Source organism: Haliotis rubra, unplaced genomic scaffold (assembly GCF_003918875.1).
Source record: "Haliotis rubra isolate DU_JTF1 unplaced genomic scaffold, ASM391887v1 Scf421, whole genome shotgun sequence".
Classification (NCBI taxonomy): Eukaryota; Metazoa; Mollusca; class Gastropoda; order Lepetellida; family Haliotidae; genus Haliotis; species Haliotis rubra.
Genome location: NW_025767104.1, coordinates 7,636 through 25,881, shown reverse-complemented (window position 1 = coordinate 25,881; position 18,246 = coordinate 7,636). Strand labels below are relative to the sequence as shown.

Here is an 18,246-nt window from a genome sequence, read left to right as displayed (position 1 = left end):
AAAATTAAACGGCTATTGAAACGCATAGCATGCCAAGGCTCACGTCTGCACAACGTCATGAGGCCATTGGGATGGTCCGTGGGGGAATGACTCAACGACAAGTAGCTTCACATTTCCACTGCCACCGGAACACCATTTCTGCACTGGTGAGACGCTACCAGAACACAAATGACGTCATCGATCGGCCACGTTCTGGACGTCCACGTGTAACAACGCCAAGACAGGACATATGGATAAGGTGACCCATCTTCGCCACAGGTTTCAGACTGCAGTGATGACTGCTCGAACCATCCCAGGACTTCGCCGTATCCACCCCAACACAGTTCGACAACGTTTACGTCATCACGGGAACAGACCACGACGTCCCGCCATACGGCCTATCCTGACACAACGTCATCGACAAGCTCGCCGAATGTGGTGCCAAAATCATGTCCGCAGACCCTTGTTTTGGTGGAGAAATGTTGTTTTTACAGATGAGTCCAGGTTTAACATTTCCCATAGTGATGGACGTCAACGTGCCTATAGACGCGTGGGAGAACGTTATGCACAAGCCTGTGTCTTGGAGAGGAATCCCTTTGGTGGTGGTTCCGTGATGATTTGGGGTTGAATAACAGCACGCCAAAGAACTCCTTTGGTGATTGTTCAGGGCAACTTAACTGGTGTGGGCTACAGGGATCAGATTCTTCGACCTGTGGCAATTCCTTTTCTGCAATGTCATGGCCCTGGGTTAACATTCCAACAGGACAATGCCCGCTGTCATAAGGCAAGGGTTGCTATGGATTTCTTGCAACACCACAACGTTGATTTACTGCCTTGGCCTGCAAATTCACCGGATTTCTCCCCGATAGAGCATGTTTGGGACGAGATTGATCGATGTCTACGCCGTCTTCCTCATCCGCCAGATAACGTCCTTGACCTTGCAACAGAACTTGAGAGAATCTGGCGTGACATCCCACTAGCCCTCCTTGCACGTTTGATAGGCTCTATGCGTCGTCGATGCATTGCTGTTCTCAATGCCGATGGTGGACATACCCGTTATTGAGCTTGTGACATGGTCGTTTGACCCCTATCCCGCTTGTGGACTCGTGACGTCATTGTGATTGACTTTTCAATTGAAATTCTCCCCACTTGTTATGGTCTCATGATCCCTCCATTAAAGTTTATATGTACCTTTGACATTGTTATCGTACTTATCAACTGGGATAATATTTTGACAATGCACAGTTTCTTTATGTGGCTAGTATACATGGTATACGCCGCAACTAAATGCCCTTGTACAAGGAAATGTGTTCTTATTTTGTTGACTTTGTAGACTTATAAAACAAAACTGTGTGTTGTTATTATCTGGAACAATGCACACAAATACAATGACATTCCCCTACACCCTGCCCATATGAAAAATCAGTGCACACCACATTTTAGTTTTATTGAAGGTAAATTTCCTTGCACAAAGAATTTGAATTTGTAACGTTTAATACATGGTCACTAATTCTTTAATAACTTTGCTCACGAAAACAAATCGTATGACAAAGGGCATGCACAGTTACAATGTACATACGGTACTTCTTTATATGTACTATCTGTTTGTATATATATTCTACCTGATTAAAGTATCCATTCTATTGTTTAAAATTATTCCTAAAAGACACAGTCTCGCATTATGAACTTTCCGACCGACTACTTCTGTCGTCCATATTCTTCACGATAGAATCTCGAGCCGGCCATTTGTTCTTCGTACACACGGAAGTAGTCCTCCAGCAATTCGTCAGTGAACCAGTTCTTCCAATCACCACTCACGCCTAAAATAGAAGCAAGCGTGGGTGAATCACATAACGAGTTAAGATAACAATTCTGTTTTGAGGTTCAAATTCAAGCCAGAAACATATGATTATAAGTTCGGACTATGTTTTTAGGTTTCTCATCATAATACCGGTCTCGTGGGATTCGGGAAATGTCAGAGACCTGCACCACCTCGGGCATTTAGCTCACATGATGGTGATATTCCGAGGTATCACTGGAATACTGATTAAAGCGACATTATACCAACTCACTCTCCTGTGGGATGGCACCGTATTTGATGTGTTTATAAAGAGTTAAAATGCATTCATTAAGTCATACTGTTAGAGTTTCTTACCTTTCCGGAAAATAGTGTTTTCTCCACTGAACTTTAAAGTGTATGCACTCTTGTCAACCACCATTTTCGAAAACTGACATTTTTCTACAACAGCTTCAAACAGATCAACATTCTTCGGGACGCCAAGAAAGTTTGCCAGCTTTTCAACTGCCATCAGCTTATTCTATGAAAAGAATATATAACTAGTCATTGTATACTTATGATATTTTTGAGTAATCACACGCTTGGCTATGATTGATTGAATTTCCCTTTTAAGGATGAATCCTAAAACATTGTTACACCCCATAAGCAAATATTTACGATGAACGTTAAGAGTATTATGTTTGTTGTAATTAACTGAACAAAACGTGATTTACTTTGATTGCTATGGTTAAGACCCGATTTGTTTATAAACAACAGCATACAGCTGTAACACTGCTGAAACAAATATCTCCTCATGATATAGTCACAATTGTAAATCGATTTTGTTTTTACCAAAGATTTGTTGTGAATGTGGAAAGGGTTTTGTAGCTTCTAATCAATAACAGGCTGGTCATGGTTACCGTAAGCATCTCCTCATATACTACTGTGAGCACAGGGATGTCTGGATGTTGTTGAAGAAACTTTTCAGCACTCTTCATGTGATTAAAGTACCCATTGACATCAGCTGCAAATGAAATCGGTGAAATTACGAATATTTGTCCTCCTTTGGTGGTCACATTTATCACAATAACGGACTATACGGCTGAAAGGAGGAATAATTAATCTGCTAACTATAAATTTGATTTCTTATATGAAATGCAATGCATGTTTCCAACAGCGGTTTTCTTTCTTCAGCAATAATTCATGTATATGGTGGCGGTCTGAAAACAATCGAAAATGAACTAGACAGCCCAGTGTTTGTCATCATTAGATTCAGCTTCAGTAGTAGGCTAAGCTATTGAACTCGTCATATACAACATCGACATTTCAGCTGAGATTATGTGTCGTTTGTTGTGTTGTTTTATATATTTGTTTTGTTTTGTATGATTCATCTGCCGTTAACAACGACTTGTAGCATCAACAAATTATATTTTCCACTTGAATTAATCACAGTAGGAAGGTACATTTGGAAAATATATTGCTATATAATCTTCTAATAACTTCACTTTCACTTATCGTCCATGCAAGTAGCAAAAGTAATGCAAGTGCCCATGGTCCCTAATTTGGTGATCTACCTTCAGTTGTTGGCGATCTATAGCCAGTTTTTATATTGTATTGTCCAAATAGTCCTATTAGTTTTAACTTTCCACACTAGTTTAAGTTGTAATTGTGATATTCTAGTTGTTTTACTGCCCTTCTTCGACAGGTTTTATCATATGCATATATTCCATTTCAATGTCAAATATGTTCTCGTCACGATATGGCTGCAATATTGCCGATGTGACGTTAAATAATAACTCAGTCACTCACTCACTTTCACTTATCGTACGGCTTTAAAGTAACAACAAGCACGGCAGCTGTGGTACAGCATAGAGGTTAAAGCGTTCCCTCGTCACGCTGAAGGCGGGGTTTGACACCCTACAATGGGTTCAACATGTAGTGGCCCTTTCTGGTGTCCCCTGCCGTCAAATTGCTGGAATATTGCTAAAAGCGGCCCAAAACCATACTCGCTCACTCACTCACAAGAAGCCCACCGAAACTTCTATACTGGTCTGCCGCTTTGTCAACCACGTAATGTAACCAGTGATAGAAATACGCAAAGCATCGGAACGTATTAAACACACTCTACCTTTCCCTTCAAGGAAGAGGTACAGATAATCCTTGAAGTCTCCAGTATAGTTGGTCACAACAGACCCACTACGACTCAGGTTATACATGGACACGGCAACATCCCTCGGGTCTCTGAGGGTATACACAATCTTGCATTTCTTCTCTTTAAGATCATCGGGAGCATGAAGCAAATTCAAATGAGTATTTAATATGCGTGGAGACGGTAGTGCGTCCAGGGCTGCAGCTTCCACAATCTCTAATTGGTTCATCCCTTTCCACAGAGCGGCGGTTTCAGCTTTCCCCCTCAGGAGCATGCTCATCATTTCATACGTCCAGTGTGTGCCTGTTGAAGATATAATTTTCTTCAAGGATACTGGAACTCAGGTGAATGTGAAGTTACGAATGATGGCATTTTACTAGTTGTCAGATGTTTGTTTTGTTTGTTGTTTAAAGCCGGTGGTGTGTAAATAGTCGAGACTGGTCCAGACAATCCAGTCATCAACAGCATGAACATCGATCCAAACGTGCCAAGCGAACTTGACCATCCTGTCAGTCGGGTTAGTCGCCTCGTATGACCAATTTTAACCCGGATTTTCACGGGAAACTAGTTAAATAGGCAAGGCCACGGGTAACCAGACACGTTACTGTGTATTGCAGTATACTAGTATTTATGTAATAATCATGTAATCATTAATATGATTTAATAATCTAAACTTAGTTTCATCTTATACACAGTAGCAGGGCGAACTTGGTAATTATATGGGTTTCTTTTGCTGTTAGCGATTTTGCTGCATGCGGAATTACATGATGTTACAGAAGCGTAGTAGCGCCACGGTGAATTATTTTTAGTCTCATTATCTCCTATGTAGGACACATAGTATCTCCAATGTAAAACATAATATCTCCTATGAAGGACTTAGTATCTCCTACGTAGGACTTAGTAGCTCCTACATAGGACTTAGTATCTCCTACGCCTAAGTACTACGTAGGACGTAATAACTCCTACGTAGGAGATAGTATGTGATACGTAGGAGATATTAAGTCATACGTAGGAGATAGTGAGACCAAATTGTTTTTTCACAGTGGTCCTACTACGCTTCCATATGATGCTAAGATGGCGGTCTGTAAAGAATGGAGTCCGGACCAAACAGTGCAATTAGTGACATCATGACCATTGATCTATGCAACTGGAACAAGGCCGAGCCTAACGGTTCTATACATGTAGACATCTCTGTCTCACTGGAGTCAAAACCCCTAACCACCAAACTCAAAGATTTCAAAATTAGAAAACGCCAAGCAGCTGTCTACATCAAAGACTCCAACCATCGATTAAGCGTGATCAAGGCTATTACATACCTCCATCACTTGCTTGATAACGGTGTTCCCAACTTCGCTCACTATTGTCTTAAATAATTTTATCATCCATATATTACATCTCCCCATTACTCTAACTTCTTAATGAATCTCAATGCAGTTAAATGTGTTAGGGGCCATCATTCTTCAGGATTATAGAAAAACCTGAATGTCATAATGTAGCGGATCAAACAATACTTGTACCACTGTGTGTTTGTTAATTACCTGTCCTCAAATATCCAGCAAAGTAGACATCGTCCGAACGCAGTTTAAATCCTTTGATTTGCTTAAGGTGAGCCGCGCAGTAGAAGATGTTGTAATAGACGCCATCATAGCGTTGTAAAGTGTACGCCTTTCCTCCTCTGTCCTTGACAATAACCAGGTCCTGTTCAGACTTGGGTAGTTCAATCTCATGGCCACAGATCTGTGTTAAGACACATATTTACTAAGAGATACTAGCAAACTGATACTATTTACTATCACTAGATACTATTTACTAGCGAACTGATACTATTTACTATCACTAGATACTATTTACTAGCGAACTGCACTTAAAACGAACTCAAAGGGATGACAAGGTTTAGTTCGGGAGAACCGTAGTTCGTTACACAGCATGCAGTAAAATAAAATATACAGTACAGCAAGTGGCATTAACGTTACACATACACACAGATACAGATAGATATCTAGCTATATCTATCCCCCTCTCTGTATATATATACATATATTGAAATGTAAACACTTACAGCATGTAATATTTACAAAAGTCTTGGGATCCTTCAATGCATCTAATTCATTCATAAAATATCTCCCCGAATCAAGAAACATTTTTTTTTTTAAAGAAATTCTGAAATAAAAAATTATTCAAATTTCCTGAAGTGCACATATCTGAAACATCTCGTCTCCGTGTATGTACCTCAGCGAAGTCTCCGATCCTCCTCTGACTCTCTCCTCACCCAACACAGATCTCCAAACCAATTGTCTGACCGAACCTTCTCCTCTTCCAAAGGAAATCAGGAACACTTCATCGAAATAAACTTTTAAATCTCTGCTAAAGACCCATCTATTCACTGCTGCCTTTCTGTAAAGTTATATGAACTTTTTCCTTCCCAAATATTGTCACAGCGCCACTGAGCATCTTTATGGTGGATATTAGGGGCTTTATAAATACAATATTATTATTATTATTATTATTATATCAAAAGTCACAATGTAATGAAACTCACCGTTATACCTTGAGACATTGCGGCAGATGAGGACATAAAAGGCACCTTTAAATACGCGGTTTAACCACGGTTTTAAACTGTAACATAAAAATTAATAGTTAAAATTGACTAAAAGGCAAGCAGGTCTGTATCAGATGTTTGTTGAAACAGCAAGAGCCAGCTGATCTGATCTGTGAAGCTGTGCCTAGTTGTGTAATGAATATTAGGACTTCCGTGGAAAATAAATACAACTTTTGATCCTTAAACCATATTGGTTTCCATAACAACAATGACGTTTGTAACAATTGACATAAAATATATTAAATTTATTTCTATACTGTAACAATGGCTTAAGAGTGGAGAACGTTGTACACTGTTTATTATTAATCAATAAATTTACTTGGTATGAAAACATAATGTCAGAAGTATCAGAGTTCATATAGAAATATTGAACAGTTTAATAAAATATGTGTTGGTAATGTCAAGGAACATATTGTTCTATTATAAAGCATAATAAATTTCTTGGTAATAACATAGGACTGTAAAGGTGGAAATTAATTCCTATTTCAATATATATCATTATTTATGATAGTCTATTAAATTGAAATTGCGTTGTTGTATGTTTCATGTTTTGTTGTAGGAATAGACACACAATTAGAACACAATAGACCACTCGTTCTGAATACTTGTGGTACAGTTGTTATATTATTGCAATATCTAAACTGTCAATAGACACATTGAAGTTTTCCAGCCATATTGAAGTTCGCGTGAATGGAAAATTTGGCTTGCCTTGCCGGGAGCACTCGCTACTGACATGCGAGGGACGTTCATTAAATAATCCCCTTGACACACTCAGGGTTATAATACCCGGCTGAAAGTTTACTTGTATAGTATTACATGAAGCTTTAGGTCACATGATAAGCTGCAACGCTGAACTCACACTGCTTCTTCTTTTACAAGTGTTAGATTGGAGCAAGGTGTGACTATGGAGATAGTCGAGTAATGAGCAGTGATCACGTTTTCATATTTGAAAGGTCGCACGCCAAAAGCGACCTTCGATGATTTGAAAGAAACGTATTGGGGGATGATACCCCATTATGTGTAAACGCCAGCGTCGCCAGTTCAAGTGTGGCAGAACATCTGCTGAAACGTCTCCCATTCCTGGGCGCACTAATTCTGCCATTGATGAAGACACCATCCAGCAAGTGGAGGCCGCCATTTTAGAAGACGGACGAATAACTGTTCGCCAGTTAAAGTGTAAGCGTAAAGATTAGTGTGGGGTCTGTAGAAAAAAAAATCATTCATGGCCATTTGCACGTACATGCATAAGGTGTGTGCATAAACCAGTCGATTGCTTAAAGTCACTTTTGGACATGTACCAAGAAAACCAGGACGCCTTTTTTGACCGACTTGTCACACAGGTAGAAACATGGGTCTATGCAGTGGACACACTTTTACTCCCTCCTCCTCCTCCTCCCCTAGAAGACAAAGGTTTAAACATAGAACATATCATGCCGTATTTACGTATATACAGGTCACGACGACCCGGCCTAAATATTAACCTGGTAGCTGGGATGTACCTGTGCACCTCATACTAATCTACATATACTTTTTCATGTGAGACCACCTGCCAGGACGGCGTGACATTTAGGCAATTTCCAGATTCGGGAGTAGGTGGGAGCCACAACGTATCTGTAAATGGACGAGTGTCTGAATAAAGCATTGCCAGCGTCGAAAAAAACTGCCTGCCCGACAGCCAAAGATTGATGTGTTCAACTGCAGCAATTAACTTTTAGAAAATGGACCTGCGCTTGTACTGTTGATATTTATATGTCGCAAATATAAAATCTAGGAAGAGCAATTTGTTCAAAACTAGATGCCACGATGAAGTACATATACAGCAAAGGAAGTTATTCACTAAAACATTATGCAGAAAATGCGAACAAAGAGATTAACGCGCAAAGCTAAAGCGAGCATGCAGTCCGTTGTAGGGTGAGACATTTAAGGGCGCCAAAATGTTGTGTTTCCAAAATACTACATATTATGTTGACAAAATATGGGCTGGCACCTTTCGAATTGTGAGTGAGGGAGTGAGGTTAGCTTTACGCCGCTTTTAGCAATATTCCTGCAATATACGGGGACACCAGAAATGGCCTTCACGCATTGTACCTATGTGGGAATATCGAACCCGGGTATTCGGCATGACGAGCCACTAGGCTACCCCACTGCCCCTGGCTAATAGGGCAGGTAACGTTTCCGAATTGACAGCTGGACTTTCTGTAACAATATTCAACAATTTAAGTTAGCGTGCGTAGCTGACAATTATTTCACAATGTTTAATTTTCTGGATTATATTTTCAGTTGTTGTTTCATATATAAACTGAATGGTGCAAGGCTCATGGTAGCCCGTAGAATCATGGTGTGTCACTAAATACACACACCTGTACTAGGTAACTTACATCCAGATCATAGGCCTCCTGTGTCATTCAACCGACACATAGTCACGGCTTAATGGCAACCCTACAGCACGTAGACCCTACTTCGAAATGTTACAAGCCATACTCCTTGCTAGAATTATTAAAATCGCATTATCCATGGTTACCGTGAGTATATACACGTGTACCCGGCCTTCAATACACGCCAATCTCCGTGTGTCAAAGGAATATACACTCTATCCAAAAAACAGCTGTTGGGGACTTAAATAGATCGTATCGATGATGAAAAAAACCCTCAAATTCTTGACACTCTTTACCATATGGCCCTTACGTACACCCAGGTCACGTCGACCCGGCCTAAATAGTATCCTTTCACATTATGATTGTTTCCTTTCGGTTTGTGTGCATGTACTATTTGGGATTCGGAAAGTCTGTGACAACATTAAATATATCCATATATCAAGATTCGGAAAGTAGTATCTTCAAGAGCCAGTAACTATTACAATTTGTGACAACATTATACTGAATAGAATTTCTGTCTACGGTGCCGCAACATGACTATGACGTATCTGTGAATGAATAAAAAACAGCACAAAACAGAAAAAAAACAACTGTGACAACATTGAATTGACTTAACAGAGACGCTGAGTTGACTTAGTGAGTTTGGTTTTACGCCGCTTTTAGCAATATTCCAGCAATATTATGGCGGGGACACTAGGAATGAGCTTCATATATTGAACCCATGTGGGGAATCGAACCCAGGTCTTTGGCGTAACGAGCGGACGCTTTAACCACTAGGCTACCCCACCGCCCGAATTGACTTAGAAACGGATTAACGAGGCTTCACTGTAATAGAAACAGTGTTGGTTTAGACGGAATGAGCTGCACAGCATCCAGCTGGTCCTACTTTTACTTGTTTGTAATCACACACTTGCACTGAAAGCAGAGCACGCTGACCTAGGGAAAAGCTTTCAGTTGTATTCACGGATTGTTATGCGTACGGAACCGACTGAGGGAGCTGGATGCTGTGCTCCTCAGTCGGTTCCGTGCAGGCCTAGAACTGACTGCACGAAAGCCAACTAGCAGTCTGGAATCGAATCCTCAGATGGGTCAGCCGAATGTGGTTGTCTCTCGTAAGAAAGAAAGATTTATGGATGTCAATTTTTTATTGTGAATAACACGATGTTTCGGGTGTATGCTTGCTCCTTCATCAGGTGTGTGTATTCAGATATGAAGGAGCAGGCATACACTCCGAAACGTCGTGTTATTCGCAATAAAGAAGTTGACATCCATAAATCTTGCTTTTCTTATGCATTCCACTTCTCAATGCCCTTCAAAGATTTAAATGCCTCGTGTTCCCATCATGTTGAAGACGTGTCCATAGAGATGAAATCGTGTTTCGATGGACACGAAAATATCTTACCATTTCATTTTGGGCCATTCCAGTCTCCAGCATACCCTGGGCGCGGACACGCTGATTTTCTGTGAGCCATGGCATGGCGTACGCGCAGGTTGATTTATACGTGTTTTCCACAAAATTCAGAAGCTGAAAATTATCAACCGTTCTTCAGTTTCCAATATCAGGTTTGTGAACTTCATTTGCAAAAAGCATGCAAAAGTGAGAAAGGTCATTGTGCAAAAGTGCAAATACGTGACATCAATTTTCATGCAATATGCTTAGCTACATTTTTTAGGGTATTGTTATTGTTAACGTTTCAAAAACTATATTTTATGCAATTTTATGTAATGCACAGTTACTATTAGTTGTATATATTGCCCTTTTGTGGTTTGTGATTGTTCATTAATGTCATGTTCGTATGTTGCTCAAATGAAATGAAACGACCAAACACTTTGAAAGCAGAGGCAAGTGTACAATTCTGACGATATCATCTGTCTGTGTTCGCTTGATGCCACATTACCCAGTATCACAGCTGTACACTGTAAACAATCGAGTCGTGGACCAGACTACCCAGTGAACTATGGGCATGCATGGTTGTCGAAAAATGAATACTTCCGCTTCCAGGCAACCCCGATCCACTGAGCACCCGTGCCACGCACTTTGTGTGCTGGCGATAATGTGTCCTACTTTGACAGTGTGCGTTCGAATCCTGCATGGAACTCAACCCACGAAGTTACTAGAATTTCTACTTTAATGACAGAGTGACACTGAGTGTATTGATATAACAGATGGTATTGAAGTGAATTAAAAAAGTGAATGAATTTCAAGGTAGTTGTGTATTAATGTTAAATTTGGGAAGCCACCTATATGAGAAGAAACACGGTAACGCCTTACGCATGACTACAACCTTTCACCATATCGTTTTCCTTAAGCAAAGATAGTGACAGGACTGTGGACAATCCGAGCATCACAGTACAAACATGGATGACGCTAAGAGTGAAGAGGGCACATTGACTGTGAGTACATTATGTTTCTCATTACAATGCTTCGTCACGCCGAAGACCCGGGTTCGAATCCGCACATGGGCACAATGTGTGAAGCCCATTTCTGGTGTCCCCGCCGTGATGTTGCTGGAATATTGCTAAAAGCGGCGTAAAACCAAACTCAGTCAGTCAGTCATTACAATGCTCAGCTGCCCGATAATACAGATACGTTGAAGAATGCCTTTTCATTTTGCTTGTTTTGCTGATTTACGTCCTTATTACTGTATTGAGTAGCAATGTGGAGATGCCTCTATAAAACAATACCTTGCTTCCCAGTTCATTTTTCTGAAGCTCCCTCCTGTCTTCAAAACAATAATTGCTGTGATCTCATGTATCAGTTGGAATACAGTTCCGGAGTCGTCTTATATGTCCTGACTGGTATGGAATGATAATGTGTGCAAATGGGCACAGCATTGAACAAAGTATACATTGATGAGACTTGTAATAACAAACATATTGAAAGTTTAAACATAGGTTTTCATTTTGACAGGTTCTAATTTAGGTACTGCATAAGGACACTATTAAACATTCCTAATATGGGATATGTGTTTCAATAATTACATTAACGATATAATTGAACACCTGTTTCGTAGGTATCTGGGAAGACGTTGGACGTGGATTACAGCGGGCAGCACATGGTTGAAGTAACAGATCGAAGCGGCCACACCATACCCTATCACCTATTCCAAGGGGTACATTACGCGCCAGTGTTTAAAGTCAAAATACTTCAACAAATCAAAGGTTTCAACATGAGGCCAGATGACATATACTTCACCGGATATCCTCGTACAGGTAAATTCAAAAGGTCAACACAAAATATCTATCAATTAATTGATTCCGATTATCTGTAAAAACAGAATTCATTTTGAGTTATATGAATGCAACACTGAAAACAACAGATAATGCAAGGCCTTCTTGCTAAACTACTTTTAGCTATTACTTACCACAAACACGTCATGTTGACAATACATCTAATCGTCAAATTTCATACTCTAATCATGACATATCCACAGTGAAAGCAGTGTCTACTGTACGATTTTGCCTATTTAATGAGCATGCGTTTATGACACATTATCAAACTGTGACGATAAAAGGTTGAAAACTTGGATCATGTCTTCCACGGGAAAATAGTGAATTGCAACCAACTTTAATGCTTGTCACTGATCTATCAAATGTTCGTCACATGTCTGCCATGTCAACAAATAAATGTGTAATATTTAGTATATAGGAATGACAAGTCTTTATGGATGATCAACTTCTTAATTGTACAATAGCGACGTTTCTGCATAGATACTAACTACCGTTTTCAGGTATGAAGAGGGAATGGAGACAGCAGGTTATATATAGGGTATAAGGGCTAACAAAGACATTGGATGATAAAGAAGATGATAAACAATGAAATAATAAACAAGCATAATATTACAACAAACAACCAGATGCAAGATAAAACATGAAGAATAATATTACCAGTGAGAGTGGGGATAACACGTCATCAATCTGGGACATTGTCAAAAGACTAGCAAACAATCAACACGATTACACTACAAGAAAATCGACAGAAGCACTAGAGATAAAAAGACACCGCCCAAAACTTAATAGGGACCAGGGCCATTGATCCCATCAGTTTACCACCACCTAAAGTACTGTCGGAAATAGAGGGAAAAAAACTGTTTTTAGACTGTTACTCCGTATCCCTAAAATTGCAAATAGCATCTATCCCACCTCATGTAAGAATGTCCATCTCTGATTGGTTCACATGACCTTGAACAAATTACCATGTTTGCCCGGTGCGCGGCCGTACACCGCCCAAGCGGGATATAGATCTTTCCGAGGGGGATAAATCATTTATCCCAAGGTCCATGGTAAAGCCTGCATCCATGGCAGTCAATGAACAGTGAACCAGTGGTTAGGATCGACTAGTCAGTACCATGCTAGTAAAATATATGATTGACTTTCAGTTTGTTTTAATGGCATATTTACATAATGAGAGAATTAAACACTCTGTAAGATAAATTCGTTGTTGCATTGTGTGTCGGGGTATCCGGGGTTTTATGCGTCCCTCGTTAGGTTTCATCCTAACGAAATCTAACACGGGACGCTTAAAATCCCAAATACAACTCTTTACAATGCTACAACTTATAATGTCGAAACAACCCACTTTGGCCTAACTGGGCGTTCAGTGGGATGCGTAATAGGATATCCAGAAAAGCATGTCTACTCATAAAATGGCTGCTGAAAATTATAGATGGCAAGTAGGTCGCTCAGCCAGGTATGACGACGCCAGGTCGACTCACCTGGTATGGAATGCATGTGCTGCTACCCACAAGGGGTCATCTCATAGATATTTTATGCTTTTACATGTGTGTTGAATATGTCTCGTCTATTGATTAACATCAGTATACGTGTCTTTCTATCATAACGTTTATGTTGAGATATGTATAAGAGTAAGCTACCCATAGAAAAGCTTAAATCAGCCATCGTATTAAACGTCTCAAAAGATATAGGTGGCATGACCACCTTCTGTCGACAGGACTGGATACTATTTGTAAATTGTAATGACATGCCGTTTATTTCCCCTTAAAAGATTATCTTATCTTAGCTGATATCTCCAATCAGGAGTTTAAAGTGTGATGTCGGAAGTTATCTTCCACTCCTTCACACCAAATTTCAGCTTTTTGACATGTTACTATTTATTGTTTTTTCCAAAGGAACAAATTGACATTTGAAATGACAAGCATGCTTCTTAATGGTAAAGCTGAAACCATCCAAAAGCCAAGGATCTCATTGAGTTAACTCCTCATGATGAACTTGCACAGCTGCCATCGCCACGCATCATCAACTCTCACATGAAGCTGTCCGACTCTCCAACTGATGTAACGGCTCTGAAGTGCAAAGTCATCTTCACTATGCGAGACCCAAAGGATGTCGCCGTCTCTCTGTACAAACTCTATTATAACAGAACCTTTTCGTCTGGTACATATAATGGAGACTTTGAGGATTTCCTTCAACTCTTCATGGATGGAACAGGTTTGACAGTTTCACAACCTTTCAGAACTTTGCTTGGTAAAAGACCCAGTTAACCAGACGTTTTGCATGAACTATTAGTACAGTGCCACCGATTTCCTTGAAATCAAAGAATATTTTTTCTAATCATCACAGTTCATTATATAGTATAATGAAGATATGATTTCATATCGACAAGTTAGAATAGTATACTAATAATTCCTACTAACCCAATGCATTACTTAGTTGTAATCATAATAATCTTTAGACACACCGTCGTCGCCCGTTAGTAGATGCATGGGGTCCTTATATGATTATCTTCAACTCTTTTGGATGGTACAGGTTTTTATCCTTCTGGTTTTGTTAAAAGACCAAGCAAACAACATGTTTTTGCATGAACTATTAGCACAGTCTGAAACCTTCTTCAACCTTTACACTATATTTAGTTTAACCAGTGACTCATTAGTAATGTAATAATGTGTTATGAGAGTGTTTTGTTTTTGTAATTTGTAATTTGTAATATCACATTGATTAAGTGATAGTTATTATGGGTCACAATGTTTAAAGTTGTGAGTGTGGGTTTGGCTCGCATCTCGCATCATATATGTTCAACGGCAATAATATGTGTGTAGCGACACACCTTTTCGATAGCGATTCAGAGTTGCCTCCCTTGGCTGGCTTTATTTTGTTTTGACTTCCGGGTCTTGTCACGTCATGTGTTTTCCACATGGTTCCATGGCGTTTTGAGAGAACAATGATGGAGCCTAGCTTTGCTAGAATGCTCGAGAACTGTGTAAGAGCTATATAAAGGCCGGTTGTTGAGTTCTGACACGGGTCTTTTCACATGGCTGGATTTATACACATCTGGCTGCCATCGTCAAGTTGCTCAACATTTCAAGACCGACCGTGCTTGTCTATTTAACTGCTGTCATTGTTAACAACCTTCAATCAGTATATCTGTTCTCACTGTAAATGTCAAGACTCTGGGGAGTTAATATTTCATATTTGTGACCCAATATTTTAGATTTGTGACTCAATTGCATTTTACTAGAAATCTGTATTGTCATTCATTGTAGCTTGCTCATTGTTTGTTCAATATGTTATTGAATATTTTACACTTGTCTGTGTTCTAATTTGCTGGTTCAAAGGGGACTCTTAAACCTTTTGTCACGGAAATTTTGTTTTGAAAAATATACAAAGCTTTTGGCTTCAGAAATATACAAAAGAAGCAAGTCCTTTCTGAATCTTTCCTACTGTAAAGTCATCAATAACACATTGACAATCCGGATTAAAAGGCCTTCAGCAACGCATCTTTGTCATAAGAGGCGTCTAACGAGATCGAGTGATACGGGGCACTGACTTGATTTACAATGTCATCATATCCCAAGTGCGGCATCAAACAATCAGCAAACAAATAGAAAAAACACAAAGAAATAACGTGTATAAGGAACTTCTCACATGGAAGACGAGTAAAGCCCATTCCTGGTGTGCAAACGTCGATATTGTAAAAAGCAGAAAAGTATACTTAATAATGCATAAGTTAGTTCTTTGTGCTACTTTTAATAATAAATTCAAACGTTCCAACCGCATTGTTGTAGCCATAAGACGACAAAAAGTCTATGTGTATACACAGGTGAGTCATGAATTCAAAGATATATTTAAAGACAAGCTTATATCAAACATGTTTGAACATTGCTACATATTTCACGTTTAAAACATGAGCGCATGAGCGATGAGTCTCCAACATCCAAAACTAGGGGATCATGGTGATTTTCGTATGTTTCAGTCGACAATAATGGCATATTTGAACACTGGAGAGACGACGAGAAATATTTCACTGACCATCCTGAAGTCCCAGTGCACTTTCAAAGTTATGAAGAAGCCATCAAGGTATCCAAACACAGCCTAATTAGACAAAATGGTCTTAGTGCTATGATTACCGAAATTCCTTTACTTAAGCATCAACATACAATTGGAGGAGTATTCAGAATGCGAAGTTAAATGAGACCGAGGATTTACACCTTTTCATTTGTTTTCTTGTTTTACTACATTACATTAACAATGACCAGACCTATGCCAATCCGGGTTATGACTGACCTAACACGAAACTTACAAGACCAACCAGATATGTAAATTTTCATACATGAAAACAAAACCCTGTCTATATTTACAAGACACCACTGCAAAATTCATGGTAAGACATACTTTTGGTCATTTGAGCACCAAGGTATGATTTTTACTTTCTTTCCTTAGGATCCTGTACGTGCTGTACAAGCTCTGTCCGACTTTCTTGGACTTCACAGAAATGATGATCTGTGCCGAGCCATTGCAGAGAAGTGCAGCTTCTCAAGAATGAAAATCGACAAGGAACCCTTTGCAATAAAAGTGGATGGAGAACACTTTCTGTACAGAAAAGGTAACTTAATACAAACTAACCTATTAAATAAAACCATTTTTTTAAGGTGCATCACAATAAATCACGTAAAGCATAAAAATCAGCACAAAAAACATTATCATTCACAAGTATTTAATCACAACGTTTGACAAACATTTTCGATAAAAGTTGACGGAGAACACTTTCTGTACAGAAAAGGTAATTTCATGAACACTGATTTTTGATATAAACCAACGGTTTAAGGTGCATCACAATAAATCACATAAGAAATCAAGAATTTATTGATTCACAAGTATTTAAGAACAACGTTTGATAAAAGAGTAATCTCTTAGAAGGTGCACAGTAATTTGTTCCTGATAACAAACGGGTACTTTCGAGAACTTCTATGACTATCATGATGTTTAAATCACATATCCCAGGAGTCGTTGGTGACTGGAAGAACTGGTTCAACGACAAGATGGTGGAAGATTACTACAGAGTATACGAAGAGAAGATGGCGGGGTCGAGATTCTATGCTAAATATGCAAGGAGTAAAACTAATATCATATGTATCTAAAGTTCCGTTTTAGTTTGGGTTAGTGCCGTTTTCAGATATATCGTAATATTCGGATTTTACGCTAACATATGTCGATATATATTTCTACAACCATTTGTCAAAATATTATATTATTAAACACACATTTCGTAGCACACAAAACATACCTTGAAAACCATCGCTAACCGGCAACATCATACACCAATGTATCGTCGTCTTTGTTTGAATTGCACTCGTATCTCGATGCGTATTTCGCCGTTGGTGTTATTTAGGAGATAAACGTACTGTGTTTTGAAATTAGATGAATGTTAGACCGAATTGATAGTCTCTAAATTTCATTTGAAACGCGTAGCGTGAGGTTTCAAATGATCTAATTTCCAAACACAGTATGTTTATCTCCATTCTACCATAACCGATTTAACATCGAACTTCCTCGTCCTGCGGAAGACACGGCGTAATCCGGCATGGGACGAGAAGGCGAATTGAACTCGTCTGTGAAGGGAGTGGTAGGTGCCGTTCGTATTTTTGTTAACATTGCAACATAAGAACTATTCTGTCCAAAGAAAACAAACTACTGTTTATTCAATACAATAATGTAACACCTAAGAGCTTGGTTTTTATAATCATAACTCCACACGACCGAAACCAGCCTATTGTTTTGTGTGCCGTGTTACTGTACCCCCCTGGCCACACTATAATGGAATCGTCTGACCTACTTATTTTCTTGGAAGTAGACAGTTACGCAACAGTTTGAAATGGCGGACGAGCCAGTGTTTACATTTTGCAAAAGGTTGAAATTCGAAGTGACAGTGGAAAATACTTGACTGACTGTCGAACCTGAACCCTGCAGAATCGAAGAATACATCCTTTTCTGATCGACCTATGACCTGTAACTCATCAAAGACTGTTGATTTTTATGACCGGCGAGTGTCGATCATAATTTCACGTACCTGCCTCCACCCCGGCATGCGACAAAAGAGTGACAGTACTGCTTTGTGTACATGCGACTAACT

The 18,246-nt window shown here is 39.4% G+C and overlaps 2 protein-coding genes across 2 annotated transcripts; one reads left to right on the top strand and one right to left on the bottom strand.

The window, feature by feature from the left end:
• Positions 1–1,409: 1,409 nt before the first annotated feature.
• LOC124288658 (sulfotransferase 1B1-like) lies at positions 1,410–10,356 on the bottom strand. The gene is made up of 6 exons (XM_046725227.1): positions 10,282–10,356; positions 5,444–5,642; positions 3,885–4,208; positions 2,677–2,780; positions 2,135–2,297; positions 1,410–1,799 (listed from the first exon to the last, which is right to left on the bottom strand). Exons 1-6 carry the CDS (start codon positions 10,354–10,356, stop codon positions 1,678–1,680), a joined length of 987 nt encoding a protein of 328 aa, XP_046581183.1. The 3' UTR covers positions 1,410–1,677.
• LOC124288652 (sulfotransferase 1B1-like) lies at positions 10,157–17,497 on the top strand. Its single transcript, XM_046725221.1, has 7 exons — positions 10,157–10,442; positions 11,190–11,273; positions 11,894–12,092; positions 14,009–14,327; positions 16,090–16,193; positions 16,557–16,719; positions 17,118–17,497. Exons 4-7 carry the CDS (start codon positions 14,147–14,149, stop codon positions 17,252–17,254), a joined length of 585 nt encoding a protein of 194 aa, XP_046581177.1. The 5' UTR covers positions 10,157–10,442; positions 11,190–11,273; positions 11,894–12,092; positions 14,009–14,146; the 3' UTR covers positions 17,255–17,497.
• Positions 17,498–18,246: the final 749 nt, after the last annotated feature.

Excerpts from the sequence above, each read along its gene's own strand:
- LOC124288658 (XM_046725227.1), bottom strand. The coding sequence starts at position 10,356 with ATGCCATGGCTCACAGAAAATCAGCGTGTCCGCGCCCAGGGTATGCTG. Across the intron at positions 4,209-5,443 it reads TGCTGGATATTTGAGGACAG|GCACACACTGGACGTATGAA; the intron begins GTAATTAACAAA and ends TATCTTCAACAG. Across the intron at positions 1,800-2,134 it reads AAACACTATTTTCCGGAAAG|GCGTGAGTGGTGATTGGAAG; the intron begins GTAAGAAACTCT and ends CTTCTATTTTAG.
- LOC124288652 (XM_046725221.1), top strand. The coding sequence starts at position 14,147 with ATGAAGCTGTCCGACTCTCCAACTGATGTAACGGCTCTGAAGTGCAAA. Across the intron at positions 16,194-16,556 it reads GTTATGAAGAAGCCATCAAG|GATCCTGTACGTGCTGTACA; the intron begins GTATCCAAACAC and ends TTCTTTCCTTAG. Across the intron at positions 16,720-17,117 it reads ACACTTTCTGTACAGAAAAG|GAGTCGTTGGTGACTGGAAG; the intron begins GTAACTTAATAC and ends CACATATCCCAG.